We start from the raw sequence: 17,377 nt of genomic DNA, 5'->3' as shown, positions 1-17,377 counted from the left end.
CCGGTCATTCAGCCTGGCGCCGTGATGCTCCTGCAGGAGTCTGGGGGTGTCCGTCTACCTCACTATTTTCTATCTCCCTCCATAATTCTCCCGCCTGTGGCCTGCTGGCTTCCTCTGAAGCATTAACTGCACTTTTCACTAGTTTCTGTTTGTTTCCTCACTTCTCCCTTTCCGGCCACGGACTGAAGTCCCCTGAAGGCGAGGGCCTCCCACCACCCACCTCGGTGTCCCGCACACAGCAGGTGTTAAACCATCCGCTGGGTGCTCGCCTGTGCAAATTCTGGACAGACACATTTGGTCACTGGCCGTCTCAAACACTCCCCGAGAGATCTTTCAAGACGCCAATGTTGGGGCGCCTGGGGGGCTCAGTCAGTGATGCGTCTGCGTTCGGCTCAGGTCATGATCTCAGGGTCCTGGGATCGAGCCCCACATTAGGCTCCCTGCTCAGCAGGGAGTTTGTGTCTCCCTCTGCCCTCACCCCACTTGTGCTCTCTCATGCTCACTCTCAAATAAATAAAATCTAAAAAAAAAAATTATATAAAAAAAAAAGAGATGCTGATGTCAAAGGGCGGGTGAGGAAGTTTCCAGAAGCTCATGAGATGAGCCAGGAGACTCAGTGTTGAGTCCCAAGTGCTCTCTGTTCTGGAAGCACATGGTGGATTTTGGAAGTGGGGCTCGAAGGACACCCCGAGTAGGGAGTGCGATGCTTGGGGCCACCGAGGTCAGTGGTCTGGGTGGTGTGTCCTCCCACACAGGGGCCTTCAGCGGCTGCTTGTTTGGCAACCTGGGGCCTCTGACAAACCTGGGGTGTCCCGAAGCCTCAGGTTTCTGCTCAGGAGCCACAGGCTCAGTGGGCCCCCACGATTTAGTGGCCCTTGTGGTGGGTCCCGCAGCACCCCAAAGCCCATTCTTCCCATGCTCCTGGCTGCCCATCTCATCCTGACTCAGCGTGCACCCAACCTCCCTTCGGCTGCGGAGCAGCTAGGCTGGCGCCTGCTTGTGCACAAGGCACCGCTGATCCGGGAAGGTCCCCCACCGCCCCCCAGCAGAGGTGAGGGACGGGCCTTTACCTTTCAGGCGCCCCGACGTGGTCTTCCAGCACAGCGTGCCCTCCAGCTGGAGCTGCCGCTGCAGCATGTCCTCCTTGCGGAAGGTCAGCCCGTTCTTGAACTTGCTGGATGACTTCAAGTCCATCTTCCCCGCGATCTCCCGGAGGCGCTGGCCCTTCTCGCACTCGCTGACCTTTGCGTCCACTTGGGAGATGATGTCCTTGATGAGGTTCAGGGCCTGGGTCAGGTCTCTGTAGTCCTCGGTGCCAGCTGCCACACACACACACCAGAGTCAGTGTTTTCCTCCACCCCCTTCCGCCACGATGGCGCCAAGGGGACACACGCCGGGTCTCTGAGGGCTGTTCCCTGAAGCCGCAGCTCAGGGGACCTCGAGAATCCACCTTCTGATTCGGATCCCCTGAGCTGTAAATGCTTTTTGGAAAGAAACGCGGCAGCCCGGCCTTTGGTTTTTGCCAAGACAGAGCTTCCCGTGAGCTCCATGCGGCCCAGTGGTCACTTCTCGCTAAACATGCGCCCCTGGGCCTGCCAGCTCTTCATAACACCCCCCCCCCCCACACACACCCCGTTCCTCTCACTGCAGGCTTCTGGCTTCTGTGGCGGGAGAATGTGCTCGTTCTCCCAGGGCCCAAATCTCCTGGGGGCGGGGGAGGTATGGTCAGGTGTGGTCAGGCCCTGGCCTCGGAGAACTCCGGGCTGGGCTGTGCGCCCTGTTTCCTCTGCCCTCCAGCTTCTAGGCATGCAACACAGGGACCATCTCTGTGCCTGGACCCACACTGGGTCGGAAACCCCAGAGCTCGGCGTGAATCCAGACCACCGGGGACGGAGCACAGAGGAGCGCTCACCCAGTCCGCTGCTAACATGGGGCAAGAGAGACAGAGATCGCTCCTGGGGGCGAAAGAGGGCCAGGCTGTGAGGGCAGCGACGTTACCTTCTGTGTTCTGAATAAGGCGCTCCACCAGCACGGGGTACTTGGTTATGCGCTGAGTGACAAGAAGGATACACTCCTGCACACCCAGCCGCCTCACGATGGAGAAGTTGCTGATCTTCTACGACACGGGAAACAAAATGTCCTGTTGGCATCTCATCTCGTGCCAGGCCGGGCGCTTCCCCCTTTCTCAGCTCAACAAGACCTTTTCAAGTACTCACTGCAAGTAGGGCTTGCCTGCTGTGTACAGAAAGGCCACAGAAGCGAAGGCAGCCTCCCCTCTTGTAAAACCCGTTCAGAAGAAACCAGAAGCAGCTGGGGGCAGGGGGGCGGGAGGGAATCACCCGGAGAGCTGTGTATCGCGGGTGTGAGCACACACTCACGCACCCACACACGCGTGCGTATCCACACACGGGGACCCTGACTGGCGGCTGTCAGAAGCCTCTGGAACCACACTGCGCCGGAGCCCAAGTCAGTCCCCTGCTGGCTCCTGAAGCATGCCTCTGGCTAAGAACCCAGGAAGCCGTCATCCGAAGCCATTTCTCGGCAGGGCGGAGGGCCATTTCTGGTGCCCTCCAGAGCATTCCACACATTCTGCTTCTCTGCCCCCCTGGCACTCCTGCACTCCAGGAATGCCAGCAATCGTGAGAGTCGCTTCTGAGCAGGACTGTGGGCTTTGTGAGCCTCCTGGGCCAATCCCAGGAGTGGACAGAGGTAAAAGGGAGTCGCAGTGGACAGAGGTAAAAGGGAGTTTTACCTTTTTTACCTCTGTCCACTGCGACTATAAGGGAGCGGAATTTAAAAACCTGTCCCTCTTACTTCTACAGCCATTAATTATTGGTTATCACTTCAAATTAAAGTCTAATGCGGGAGGCAGGGCCTTGCCTGACCTGGCGGACTCGGGCTGGATGCTGTGTTTTGGGGTCTGGGCTTTGAGCACCTGCACGCTGTTAGGCACAAGGCAGGTAGGGGTCATTCTGCAGGCCTGGGGGGTAGAGAGAGGATAAGTGGGGACTAGAGAGGGAAGGAGGCAAGAGAGGGGCAGATCCCAGGGCAGGGTGGCCCCTTGAAATGACACCTGTGTCTGCCAGCACCTGTGACACCCTGGCAGTCTGAGGAACGAGGGCCAGCAGGTGCCACGCTACAGCCGCTGAACAGAGCTGCAGGTGTGTTTTGCTTTGTTCTACATCTGGACTTCCCTGAAAAACTTGGACATCGCTGGTGTGTAATAGGAGCCTCGTCGTAAGCTCTCCCAAAGTCTACAGTCCCGCGGAAAACAAGCTACAGCAAAGAGGATACATTTTTAAATTAAAAAGAAATTTTTGGGGGCGCCTGGGTGGCTCAGTGGGTTAAGCCGCTGCCTTCGGCTCAGGTCATGGTCTCGGGGTCCTGGGATCGAGTCCCGCATCGGGCTCTCTGCTCAGCAGGGAGCCTGCTTCCCTCTCTCTCTCTCTCTGCCTGCCTCTCTGTCTACTTGTGATCTCTCTCTGTCAAATAAATAAAATCTTTAAAAAAAAAAAAAGAAATTTTTTCCTTACCTTGATCAGGCTTTGAAATTTCTTGTTTTGCTGTAGCAGCAACTTGTAATGACTGACTGCGTCATTGTGGCCGCTACAAAAGACACCATATTTCTCTTTCATTCTGTCCCCATTTTCGCCAGAGAACTGCAGAGAGACCACACAGATGTTAGCAGGAAGGAGCAGGAGAACCTGTAGGGATCGCTCTCGTCGGGCTCAGCTGACTACTAAAACAGGTCTCGAATAACTCGTGCCTCCACTTTCTTATTCAGGCAGGACCTCAATACAGGGGGTGGGGTTGGGGGGACGGGGGTCTCATCGCAAGGTACAATAAGGCAAGAGAAGAAACTTTCTAATGGACTTTAGCTCTAAAACTTCCTAAAATCCAAGGGGGAGGAGTACATTTATGCTGAAGAATTTAGAAACATTTAAAAGCTGGGATGTCTGGGGGGTTCAGTGGGTTAAGCATCTGCCTTTGGCTCAGGTCACCATCCAGGGGTCCTGGGATGGAGCTCCGCATCGGGCTCTCTGCTCAGCGCAGAGCCTGCTTGTCCCTCTCCCTCTGCTCCTCCCCGATGGTGCACGCTTTCTCTCTCTCTCGCTCAAATACATAAAATCTTAAAAAAAAAAGAAAAAAAAAGGAAAAGAGGTATTTTGATAATTAACTCTAATGAGCTGACTCTGGAGGCCTGGAGCACTCTGAGGTCGGACAAGGAGTTCGAGCCCCTCTGTCTACCTTGGCCTAGGCTCGGACGTTGACTCAGAAGTCAATTTAGGGTTCGCGCCCTTTACCACAGACCTACTTCTAACAGCCCCAACCACGGAGATCTAAACCAGAAAAACAAAAACAGAGAGCCCAGCTGAGCAACCAGACAGAAGCCCAGAATGCAGTTAACGGTGGACAGTGTCTGCCCAGGTGCGTTTGGCCCTCGGGCACCTGCGTTCCTGCAAAGGCCCGGGACCGCTGTCTGCCGCAGGCTCTCAGTCAACAGAGACTGTGTTCTTTTCCCGACTGCATGGAGCTGAGACGAGGCAGGGGCTCATCCGGGCCCGGTGCCCGCCCTGGTGCGCCCACCTGCTGCACCAGGAGGTCCCCAATTTTCTGGATGACGTAATTGCGGTCACTGCCCTCCTCCAGGGACTCCTGGCGGCGCTCCTTCAGCCGAGAGAGGAAGTGGCTGTGCAGGTCGAGCAGCTCGTCCACACACGGGAAGAGGCGGCTGATGGCCTTGCTGCTGAACTGGAGCTCCTCCTGCAGGGCCCTGGAGTAGACCTTCAGCATGATCTTGAGTGTCCGGACATGGTGAACCTCTGTCTGCACCAGCTCTGCGGGGACACGGACCGAAGGATGTGCGTTGCTCCTCCTGTGGCCCGCAATGGCACGCATGCGTACCCCCTACCCACCGGGCACCTGGTTGGCTTCTCCCAGTTCTCCTCCTAAGTCCTTCCCCTGGTGGTCTTACTGTCTGGGGAGGGTGTTCGGGCCTCTCGTCCCCCCAGGCCCAGGGCCACAGGGGCCCCAGGGTCGGGGAGCAGCGAGAGGGCTGGAGTGGTGTCAGGAAAGAGAGGACTTGGGGTGCGCTGGGGCCTCCAATTCAGGGGAGGATTTCCAGCCCAAAGAGGCTGTTTTAAGCAAGAAGATTGTTCTGGTGAACACCATTACTTGGGGTGGGAAACTCACACGCCTGTGCACATCAGTGACTAGACCCAGACCATAGCCAACGACAAAGCAGAGTTCAAGTATAGAATTTAATTTTCTGGTGAAAGGCAAAGACAGATCAGGTTTCTTGTTGGGAGTTTCGCTGCTGTTCAAATCAAGGCCTGGAAGTGGCTAGAGACCAGACAGAGGTCAGCAGAGCCAGGCCTGGTGCTGATGACCGTGGCGGCTGGAGGCAGTCTGTGCTTGCCTGGATAGAAGCATCCAGACTGGTCCTCCCTGTCCTTCCCTGCAGGATCTTTGCCCTGGGTCTGGAGCCCTGAGGCAAAGCATCGACAGGGTTCTCCTCCTGCCCACACCCCGACCTACTCTGGCCCGGGCAGAAAGCTCAGGGTGTGAGGGGCACCTGGGAGACTCAGCTGGCTTGGCGTCTGCCTCTGGGTCAGGTCATGACCTCGGGGTCCTGGGATCCCTCTCCCTCTGCCTGCCACTCCCCCTGTTTGTGCTTACTCTCTTTGTCAAATAAATAAAAAAAAAAAAAAAAAAAAAAAAAACAAGCAAGGTCAGGGTGTGAAACGTGGAGGGACCCAAGGGCCAGTGGACCCAACCATTGCCAACCGGACCCAGTGGAATGGAAGACACTTGTACAGCAGAACTTCCTCACGGAGCCCCAGTGAGGGACAGAAAATACCTCCTTAGGCGACCCAGCAGTGTCTTGGAGAATGATTCCCACAAAGAATCATAAGAACAAGTAAGCGTTTCGGGGAGAGAAAGGCCCCAGATTCCAGTGTGGGTGTCTTGGGCCTTCATCATCCTGCTTAGAGGGGGCCCAGAGGGACATCCTTGGGGCCCCCAACATGGCACCCGGCCTGGGGACAGGTTCTGTGTCCAAAACCTCCCATCTCAGGAGTGTGGCTGCCCGGGGCGATCACCCTGGAGCCAGTGCTGTGTCTTCTGTCTCTCACACCCCTAGTCACAGCCACCCCAGGCCTATCTGGGGACCCTAGGGATGGCTGGGATGGGCCCGGGATAGTCTTCTCTTTCAGGGTCACCAGCAGGGTCAGCATGAATCAGGACTGGGCATTCACCCACACTCATCCTCAGGGACAGGTTCTCACAAAGCCCTCCCGGGCCACCTCCTCCCTGACTGGGAAGGCAGGGCGGCCCCAGGGGAACAGGCAGAGTGGGCCCCCTAGTCTCAGGGAGGAGCCTGAGGTCTTAGTGGAGCCCAGGCTCCTCAGTGCAACCAATCAGAGCAAAGGCGGAAAAGAAGCAAGTGGAAGGTCCGTGTGACGGCACAGAACTTCTTACCATAGAGCACATCCTGCCTCTTAACCACCTCCTTCTTCTGTGTCTTTGCGTACGCTGCGCCCACGGAAAGGCTCCAGGACTCAGCCTCGAAATCGCGGGCATCTGACTCGATCTCACTCCTCAGTGAAGCCGTGCAGGGGTCTGAGGGAGGAGTAAGACACCGAGGCTGGGGGCCGGAGCCTCGCTGACTCTGGGCTACCCCCGCGGGCGTCCTGGGGACACACTGACATGGGTCGCAGCCCCTTCCAGGGCGGGTGGAGACCACAGGACGCCCGTGAAAGAGTTGAGGTGACCGTACCTTCTACAAAAATGGGCTCGGCGTTCGAGGATGTGAGCGAGAGAGAGTCATCAGTTGCCTGCTTAAATTTTAAAAACACGGAGTCGGCTTCATCCATCTCTCCTGCGGTTGGTCTAAACAAAAAATCATAAAAACGGTTGCTCTAAAAAATTGAGCTAAACACACACACACACACACATTCTATGAAGGCAAATCTACCTGAGAACTTTCTGGATTTCAACATAAACTCTGTCACAGATCATGTGTAAAAATCAGGAGACTATCTGTCCACATCACACCAGGACTTCCTCCATCCTAACTAACTTCAGTCCGATGTCCGGTACGTTCTAAGGGTGCAATCAATCGTATGCTTCCTTTAATAGCCACCTGAGCTCACCCGGGCCCCTGGAATTCTTTCCAGCAAGAGTTGGGTGGACACAGCCACACGCAGCCGAGGGTGGAGGGAGAGCCCTTTTTTGGCAGAATATAATCAGCCCCTTTCCCCGCCAACCCGAACAAGGACCGCCTCGATGACATTTATTAGCCTTAGGTTTTGCACGCAAATGCTGCTGAGTTCCAAGTCCTCGGAGGACAGGGTTAAGGCATCAATAACGGGATGCTACCTCCATGGCAACCTCGGCGGGACTTCTAGCATAGTCTCGAACACAGACAGGAATCCTGTCCATGGGCCCTTTGAGAGCAGGAAACAGAACTAGCTCCTAATGGTCAAGTACCCCCAGAACACAACACACGGCGTTTCAATAAAGACAATCAGATCTGTGAAGGAAGTGTTAATAGGAATTTCATGGCGTGGCTGGGGGCCAAGGGGCAGGTGCACACGGACCTGAGGGTCTCCCTTAGGAGAGCCTGGCTGCGGAGTCCCTGTGTAATGTCACATACGATTCCCTCCCTCTCCCCCTTCACCGGCACTTGGCGCAGGGATAGGACCCCACTTACCCAAGCTGTGTCCCCGTTCCTGCCGGGCTGGGTGCTGGCTGCGGCGCCCCCTTTTGTGAGACCGTCATGCCGACATTCCTGGACAGAGCCGGGCTGCCATCAGACAAGAGGGTGGCCCTTGGGTGCTCCTTCAGGGATGCTGCGACAGAGGCAAAGACAGAGTTGGTGCTGAGAAAGTGGGCAGGATAGCGTAGGGGGCCTGTCCGAAAGCCCCGTTCCGACTGCGGCCGCAGCACAGACAGGATCTTGGAGGTCAGCAGCTCGTTATCTAGAAAGACATTCTCGCTCCACTTCCGAGGAAAAGAGCTGTAGAAAGACAGCTCGGGGCGGCCGTGGTGCGCGCTCTGTCTGTCACTGGTTTTGGAATGCGTGTTCCCCATGTTCACGGTCGGGGCTCCGAGACCCAGCGCGGTGCGAGGCCGGGCTGCGCCGTTTTTATACTCCGCGTGGTCCTTCTAGAATGTAAAGCTGCATCCTCTCCCGCTGTATTGGCTGAGACAGCGGGTCTGGAGGGCAGGAAATTGGTCCCCACTGTGACCATTTAGTTGGAAATCGCACAGTAGCTTCTCCTTTGGTAAAATAACAGCAAAAAAATCCTGACACCCCTTCCATCCTGGCGGGGGTAAAAAGCAGAGGGGGGTTTAGATTCACTATAAGTAATCTAAGATCACTAAATAGGGAGCTCTGTGCTCGGTGCCGACGTCACACACACACACACACACACACACACACACGCACACACTCTCTCTCTCTTGCTCTCGCGCTCTCGCTCTCTGACTGTAATTAACCAGAGATCAGATGTCAGGACGACACTGAGACGCAGCCACCACAAGGCATGATGTAGGACCACACATGCCCCGATCGTAAGTACACTGATAAGAATTTGAGCACCACAGTGGACAAGAGGGGCCAATCCCATCTCACGTGAGGATTGTAAACCAACACACAACAAGGGCTCCAAAGGGTTCTTCACACTCCTCTGCTGATTAAGGTAGGAACTGAGACAGTGGGATGTGCATACGCTCTGATCACCTTCCTCACTGATGGAACAGTGAAACTCGGAAAGCCAAACTGTCACCCTCTTCAGTTTGACAAATCGCGTCTGGCTGGGACGGGCTGCTTGGCTTGCTCATTCTCAGGGTGAAAACCACACTCGAAAGCGCTCCTCCAGGCAGCGATAACCGGCAGCATTAGGAAGAGATCTGTCCACTAGCGTGACTCCTGGATCCCCAGTGCGCCCATCCACAGGTTTCTGTCACACACGTTGAGTAGTGGGGACTGTGGTTCTCTGCGGCATGCAGACCATGACCTTTAGGGTGGGCAAGGGAGCAGCACTAGAGGAAAATGAATGTACTTCTCTCAAGAGCTTTTTTGGGGAGAGGGAGTCAACATCTGACTTCATTCATTCGTTCATTCATTCATTTAGGGGGCACAGCAGGCAGAAGTGAGAGGGAGAAGCAAGCTCCCCCTCAGAGCAGGAAGCCTGATGTGGGGCTTGATCCTGGGACCCTGAGATCACGACCTGAGCCGAAGGCAGACGCTTAACTGACTGAGCCACCCAGGTGCCTGCCCTCAGAGTTCTAACTTAGGTGGAAATGCACGGTAGTTCCAGGTGGGCGGGTGGGTGTGTGTGAGAGAGAACATTCGGGTCAAGGAGTCATGAACAAAGCTCATCAACAGAGACTCCACCAGTAGGCTGTGTGATGCCATGTTCCACACGGAGCACAGATCCACAGCCATTCATTAACACGGCCCCACACGGTGAAGGAGACATCTGGTCAGTGACTTCAGAAGTCCCGGCATCAGGATCCCAAGTGGCTAACAATTACTATCATCATCGAGACAAAGGTGACGAGGATATTGTTCCTATAAGAACACCCATATTTATAAAGGCGAAAGTCATAAATCGAGGCCTCCGTGGTCCAGAGCAGGGATTTTCTGCCATTTCTACACCACCTGAAATGCCACCTAAACAATTATGACCCCAATGTACAAATATGGGACAAACCCTGAATTGAGTCCTTTGCCTGCCTGACAGACTGTTCCTGTGACCCGAGATCTTGCCTGAAGTCACATGGGTTCTGCTTTAATCACAGTCCACAGGAGGAAATGCCACCATACAAACCCTCTGGGGGATCACCATTCCCAAAGAATTTTAATAAACGATGGGCACACTAAATCTACAGCAACTTAAACCTCCCCCTGATGATGGAGAGACACTTTGAGGTATCCGTGTCTAAGGGTTATGATTGGGGATACCAGGCGCCACTGCACTCAAGGGGGTCCAAGGGATAGAATTTCAGCAGCAAGAATGAATGACGAGCCGGCCCCTTCAGACATACGATGTAATTGACTTATTTATTCTGATCATTCACTGTCTGCTTCCCCAGTAGAATGGAAGACAGTGCCTCCCACAAAACAGGTCAAGAAATCACTGTTTTATGGAATATCATTCAGCTATACAAAGGAAGGAAATCCCGACACCTGCCACGACGCGGAGGGACCCTGAGGACACTGGCCTTAGTGAGAGGAGTCAGATGCAGAAGGACACATCTCCAGGACCCCATTTCTAGGAGGTCTCCAGAGGAGTCCCGTCCGCACAGAGGAGAGATGGTGGGATCCAGGGCTGGGGCAGGGGGTGGGGAGTCCGTGCTTTGTGGGGACATAATCTTAGTTTGGGGAGACGGAAAGTTCTGGAGATGGAAGGTGGGGATGGTGGAACACCTGTGTGATGTGCTTAATGCGACTGGACTATACTCTTAAAAAATGGTTACAGTGGTCAATTTTATGTTTAGGTGTGTTTTACCACAGTTTGAAAAAAAAGAAATCATTGTTTCTTTGGGAACCGTTCTGCATCCTGACTGTAGTGTTGGTTACTCAGATCTATACATACCAAGGATAACATCTCATAGAACTAGGGGCACCTGGGGGGGCTCAGTCGGTTAAGTGTCTGACTTCGGCTCAGGTCATGATGTCGGGGTCCTGGGATTGAGCCCCGCGCCAGGCTCCCTGCTCTGCACCAGGTCTGCTTATCCCTCTGCCCCCTCCCCCTGCTCATGTGCTCTCTCTCTCAAATAAATAAAATTATAAAAGAAATTAATAGAACTACACAATCCCTTTTCCCCACTGAAGAGTGCAACGTAACAACTGGCGAAACCCAAACAGAGTCTGTCCCTGAGTTGACAATATTCCACCCACGCCAGTGACCTGGCTTTGACCATGGAGTATCTGCTTACCGGCTGGTGTATCATCACGGCAAGATGCTTGGCGAAGGGCACCTGGGACTCTTTGTACCCTTTTTTGCAAATTCTTGTGAATTTTTTTTTTTCAAGATTTTATTTATTTGTGAGAGAGAGAGAGAGTGAGAGTAAGCACACAAACAGGGAGAGTGGTAGGCAGAGGGAGAAGCAGACTTCCCGCTGAGCCCAGGGGCTCGATCCTGGGACTCCAGGATCACGACCTGAGCCAAGGGCAAGACACTTAACCAACTAAGCCACCCAGGCTCCCCGCTTCTTGTGGATCTGAAAGGATTTCAAAATAAAAAGTTGCAGCTGATTCTTAGTGTTCACTGTCTCGATGTTCCGTAAAGTTGCGGCGGGCACTGAATTAGCCAGGGCCGAATCTGCTCCTGATGGAGGCGTAGAGCTAGGATCCTGGGAGTTTCTGCCCACACTTCCATCACCTCCTCCATATGTAACCTTGTTTTATGTGTGTTTCCCTTGAAAGACACCTGAAAACACATACTATTGATCTATTACCACTGAGCTCACGGTCACTGGGACCACAACTCGGGCGTGAAGGGAGCGTGGCAAACACATGGGTTTTCTCCGTCCTAGGCATCACAGGCTCCTTGTACTTGGTAATGCCGGATGGCCCTTTAGCACGATGCTTGGGGCCATTTCAAGCAGCCCCATCCCCAACGGAGAGCACAAAAATGCAAAGAACACGGCATTAACCACACTGCGAACAGGACGCCTGTCCACAGCACGAGCTGGAACAAGAAGGCAGGGTGTCCCTCTGTCCTGCCTCCGCGGGCAACGTGCAGGGCGGGTGACTCCTGTTTTTCACTGCACATGGCCCCACAGGACCGTGAAGGCTCCACGGGCGTGGATCTGGGGGTCACAGATAAATTTCAGCGAGCAGGTACGTTTGCAAATACGGAATCCGTGAATAAAGGAGGACGGACTGTATGCAAGCGAGATGTCAAGGGAGAAATGATTACGATGTTTTAGAACAGCCTTGTTTGCTCAAATGCATACGATATTTCTTCAGGGCACCGATATTCTTTGTATTGCTTTATGGCTTATTATACACATTTGCCCCAGAAGTATCCGAGCTGGGGGGACTTCTTACAGGAAAACGTGATGCCGTTCATTTGGCAGCAACATGGCCCTGCTGGGAGAAACCATTCTTTTTCCCTGGAGGGTCTAACAACCACTGCCCCTCTCAAACTACTTGAGACTTTTAAATAAGGGGTGGATGTTCACTAATTGAGTCTTTCTGCAACTTGTGCAGTCATGCAGACAACCGCCTCATCATGACACGAGTTGGTGGCTTTGCCACAGACCACCCATTCCAACCACGTCTTTCTATTCTGTAATTTTGATGATCTGACATCGGGGCCCTTGCTGACCCAGAGGCCTGCCCCTCCCAGAGCCAGCGGATTCCTAGAGCCCGAGAAGGACTCCCTCGCAAGAGCACCTCTCACGTGCAAACCCACCAATCCAGAGCCCACACTCCGAACCCCTCCTCTGTGGGGCTCTCGCACTTGGGGCCACTGTCCCCCTGCCCTGATCACCCCTTGGGCTGGTGCCAGACAACCAGGGACAGCCCCTACGCCCCAGGGCCCGCTGAGATTTTTCCAAATTAGCCAGTCCTAACCCTGTTTACCCTGCCCCACCAGTTCGTCCCCACAGAAACCACAGCGAAGGCTCTGGCCCACGTTTTTCTGTAATGCCCTCTGGCTCCGGGGCCTCCCCTTGTGGCCCTCAGTGGCATGCCCTGCCTTATCCTCCTAGGGGACTGCGAGTACAAACTTCTCCTCTCCTGGCATTCATTCGCATACCTGCATGGCTTACCATACCTGGCTAAAGCAAATCCTGGATCCCCTCCAACACCAGGCACCCAGAGGCCCAGAGGTCTGCCTGCCAGGGCTTCGAGCCTCGAACATTCTCCGGGGGCAGTTTTCCTACATCTAGACACATGGATATGAGGGAAGGCTGGTGGGAAGATACAATGGCATAGCACTTTGGAAAACTGGTGGTTCTTCTAATGGTTAAAGAGAGAGTCACCCTACACTGTGGTGTTTCCACTGGGTGTATGCCCAAGAGAAGCGATAAGGCATTGCCGCACTACCACATACGTGCTCCCAGTAGAGTAATTCACAACAGCCCAAAGTGGAAACGACCCCAGATATCCGTCAGCTGAAGGACAGAGAAGCACAAGGTGGTCCGTTCATACAACAAAATATTATTCAGCCATAAAAGGAAGGAAACACTGATTTAGGCTATCATGTGGACGAACCTGGAAAATCTGCCACGTGGAAGAGGCAGACACAAAAGACCATAGACTGTAGGAGTCCGCTGCTCAGGAACGGGCACAAGAGGCAAATCCGTGGAGAAGGAAGCGTAGATGAACAGTTGTGCAGGACTGGGCGGGGGTGGGGGGATCTGGGGTGTCGGCTAATGGGTATAAGGTTTCTCTGGGGGGTGCTAATGCCGATCGTGGGGACTGTACGAAAAGTCACTGGCTGGTACACTTAACCGGGGGACCATATGGTGTGTGAGTCCCATCTCAGCAAAGTTATCACACGAATGAATAAACTCCAGGAGGCAGAACCATCTTTCTGCAGGAGGAGAACCCAGCCTGAGCCAGTCGCTCTGACCTTGGCCCTGAGAGCAACAGGACTGTGTGCTCGTCCCACTATACCATGTTTTCTGAAAGCAGACAGCCATGGCAGGACGGAGGGGCAGTGGTGGTGCTGGGATCTGGGCCACGGTGCGGGGTTCGGCACGCGGCCGCCTAGCACTGTCTGCACCACCATGAGAAGTGGCCTCAGAGCCTAATTAGCACCGTCGGCCCACTGCTGAGAGGGCCATCGATCGCCGCGCACTGGGCCCGCTGCAGACTATATGCGGCAGAGCCATCTCTGCAAGGGGACCTGGGGAAAAGGGAGGGACAAAAATAAGAAGCAAGTAGAGAAAATGGAAAAAGGTCTTCTTCCAGAGGGGGAAGAAAAAAATACATGCTGTTCTCAGCAATGCAGACAGCTACCTGTTCTCATGATGATTATTCTTTAAAACCTGTTTTGTCTAGGTGTCTTGAAGAGTGGGCTCTGTGAGCACTAAGGGCGACGAAGCCGTGTGGCAGATATCATGATCCACTTACGTATCCTGGAGGTACTGTGGGTTCGGTTCCAGACCCACCGCAGTAAAGCGGGTCACAGGAATGTTTTGGTTTCCCGGTGCCTGTAAAAGCTATGTTCACGCTATGCTATAGACTATTAGCACTATGTCTAAAAAGATGGCAATCGTCCCTTAATTAAAAAACACCTTTTAAAAAAGATCTTTAGGGACGCCTGGGTGGCTCAGTTGGTTGGACGACTGCCTTCGGCTCAGGTCATGATCCCGGAGTCCTGGGATCGAGTCCCACATTGGGCTCCCAGCTCCATGGGGAGTCTGCTTCTCCCTCTGACCTTCTCCTAGCTCATGCTCTCTCTCACTGTCTCTCTCTCAAATAAATAAATAAAATCTTTAAAAAAAAAAAAAAAGATCTTTAGGGCGCCTGGGTGGCTGTGGGTTAAGCCGCTGCCTTCGGCTCAGGTCATGATCTCAGGGTCCTGGGATCGAGTCCCACGTCGGGCTCTCTGCTCAGCAGGGAGCCTCCTCTCTCTCTCTCTCTCTCTCTCTTCCTGCCTCTCCGTCTACTTATGATCTCTCTCTGTCAAATAAATAAATAAAATATTTAAAAAAAATAAAAAAGATCTTTAAGTCATCTCCACACCTAACGTGGGGCTCGAACTCACAGCTCCGTGATCAAGAGTCACATGATCCACTGACTGGGCCAGCCAGGGGCCCCCAAAACACTTTATTGTTAATACATATATATTTAAGTTTATTTATTTGAGAGAGAGTGCACGAGCAGGAGGGGCAGAGGGAGCGAGAGTCTGAAGCAGACGCTGTGCTGAGTACCAAGCCCAACGTGGGGCTCAACCTCACAACCCCGAGATCACAACCTGAGCCGAAACTAGCAGCCGGCTGCCCAAAGGACTGAGCCACCCAGGAGCTCCTTAAAGAAACACTTATTGTTGGGGCACCTGAGTGGTTCATTTGGTAAAGCACCTACCTTTGCCTCAGGTCATGATCCCAGGGTCCTGGGATCGAGCCCTGCATCGGGCTCTCTGCTCAGTGGGGAGCCTCCTTCTCTCTCTGACAAATAAATAAATAAAATCTTTGAAAATGAATAAAATAAAATAAGTAGTGTGAGAATTATCGAAATGTGACAGAAACAAAGTGAGGAAAATGGCTTGGACGGACTTGCTTCTTCAATCTGTAAAAAAACGCGTTATCGGCCAAGCGCAGTAAAACGAGGTATTCCCATTACTTCCCTTGCACATCAGACCCCACACTGTGAAGTTCAGGTTCAGAGGGGCTAATTTCCAGCATAGTGATACTCCCAGCAGGACCCTGGTCTCTCACAGATCCTCTGGGCCCCAGACTTTTCCCTGATACACAAGCACAACCCATTAGCTCTGGAAGAATCACAAGGGCTCACGGGGAAAACCCACTAACAAGACTTCATAGTTACAAACCTGCTGAAAGTCCTTTTTCGAGGCAGCCCCATATGACATAGCCAGTGACCATCTTCAATGGCTTTAAATTGTCCTTTATAATCTAGAAGCACATTTGTTTCTAAAAATACTGACTTTGCAGCAAGAATTTTATATTCTCAGTGGCAGATCCCTCCAGCTGCTCAATGGGAGAGCAACTGGGAACATCTTTTGCAGGCAGCTGGGCCCTGGCACAGAAGTCCTCCCCGCCACCCCCCAATTTTCTGCAAAAGGCCACACAAAGGGACCAGCCAAGTGGCGGCTTTAGGCGGGGGGGCTGGCCCTCCCCAGCTGCACAGCCGCTTTAAAATAACGGCTACTTTTCTCGTATTTACTGCAGTCCTGTGTCCCTGTCCCTGCCCCCATTCTTTGTCTCAGTGAAGACTTTTCTTTCAGGCTGAGATTGCCGCCTGTCTCTGGAGAGTTCTAGCAAGCACGCGCTTCGGGCAAGTGTTTGAGAGACAATTAAGAAAATCGGAGACGACGTGAAGTTTTCGGTTCACAGTTCCTGGCTTCCCAGCCACCTGAGATAGACCAGATCGATGCCAACGCGACTCATTGATTTCTCTGCCTGCTTCATCTTGACGTTACCCAAGCAAGATGGTATAAAGACGAATAAAACTACAGAAGACACAGAGACACAACAAAAACCCTTAACCCCGTGCCTCAGGGGACAAAGGGGTGGAGGGAGCAGCTTGGGGCTGAGAAGGTCCGTGTGAGCCAGAAAGAACACTCTTCCTAAACCTGATATTACCCAATAAAAATCATTCACGAACTTTCTACTCCCAAATTACGTCAAACCCAGCAAACGCCGTAAAAGAAAATGTGCTTATCTTCTTGACTGGGTGTGCAGAAAACTTAAAAATCACCAAGAAGGCATAAAAGTAGAAATACTCCATGATGCCACCATCCACAGTTAATTGCTCCGGTATACATGGGTGTTGTAAGTTGAAATAATGTTTAATAGTAAGTGATCCTAACATCGGGGTTCAAAAAATCCCTTCCAGGCAGCAAAGGAATAATGTTAATAGCCTATAGGTATTTTTCGCAAGAATATCACGCAGGACAGGTGGGTCATGCCGACGAGTGAATTACAGTACTACAAAATATTTTGTATTACTATTCTGTAGTAATAGTAAATAAAATAGTACTATTTTAACGATTTTGGAAGTTAAATATAGAAAGGACAATAATGTCCATGTGTCCGGGGAATAAAAATGAGCGGCAACCGGAACCTCATGCTTTTCCCAAACAGGGACTCCAAGTGGGCCAGAGGGAAATGAAAAATGTAGCACTGTAAAATGTAACACTGTAAAATGTAGCACTGTAAAATGTAACACTGTAAAATGTAGCACTGTAAAATGTAACACTGTAAAATGTAGCACTGTAAAATGTAACACTGTAAAATATAACACTGTAAAATGTTTCACGGGAAACAAAAGGATACGACCTTCAGGAACTGGGGCTTGGTTCATGTGGGGTTCTTTGATAAGACACCCTACGTCTGATCCACAAAAGACAACGATGACCATGACAACAACAACAACAAAACAAACAAAAAACCTCTAAATTGACTTCATAATTGGAAACTTTAGTTTGTTAAAAGGATGAAGGTGGGTGGTGCCTGGGTGGCTCAGTGGGTTAAGCCTCTGCCTTTGGCTCACGTAGTGATCTCAGGGTCCTAGGATCGAGCAACACATCGGGCTCTCTGTTCAGCGGGGACCCTGCTCCCCTCCCCTCTCTCTGTCTGCCTCTCTGCCTACTTGTGATCATTGTCTGTCAAATAAATAAGTAAAATCTTAAGACAAAAAAATTTAAAAAAAAAAAATAAAAGG

General features: G+C 52.5%; 1 protein-coding gene across 5 annotated transcripts in view; it reads right to left on the bottom strand.

Moving 5' to 3' along the window:
* Positions 1 to 17,377, bottom strand: part of ARHGEF18 (Rho/Rac guanine nucleotide exchange factor 18) — an 81,074-nt gene that overhangs the window by 10,960 nt on the left and 52,737 nt on the right. For all 5 annotated transcript variants that reach the window (XM_047703900.1, XM_047703864.1, XM_047703874.1 and 2 more), the window contains exons 11-17: positions 7,715 to 7,853; positions 6,779 to 6,891; positions 6,481 to 6,621; positions 4,588 to 4,838; positions 3,534 to 3,659; positions 1,999 to 2,116; positions 1,071 to 1,319 (exon numbers count right to left, since the gene is read on the bottom strand). In XM_047703900.1, coding sequence (XP_047559856.1) covers positions 1,071 to 1,319; positions 1,999 to 2,116; positions 3,534 to 3,659; positions 4,588 to 4,838; positions 6,481 to 6,621; positions 6,779 to 6,891; positions 7,715 to 7,853 — 1,137 coding nt within the window. The remainder of the gene's footprint in view (positions 1 to 1,070; positions 1,320 to 1,998; positions 2,117 to 3,533; positions 3,660 to 4,587; positions 4,839 to 6,480; positions 6,622 to 6,778; positions 6,892 to 7,714; positions 7,854 to 17,377) is intronic.

Source organism: Lutra lutra, chromosome 1 (assembly GCF_902655055.1).
Source record: "Lutra lutra chromosome 1, mLutLut1.2, whole genome shotgun sequence".
In the NCBI taxonomy this organism is placed as follows: domain Eukaryota; kingdom Metazoa; phylum Chordata; class Mammalia; order Carnivora; family Mustelidae; genus Lutra; species Lutra lutra.
The sequence above is the reverse complement of the archived record's forward strand: the minus strand, read 5'-3'. Positions and strand labels throughout refer to the sequence as shown.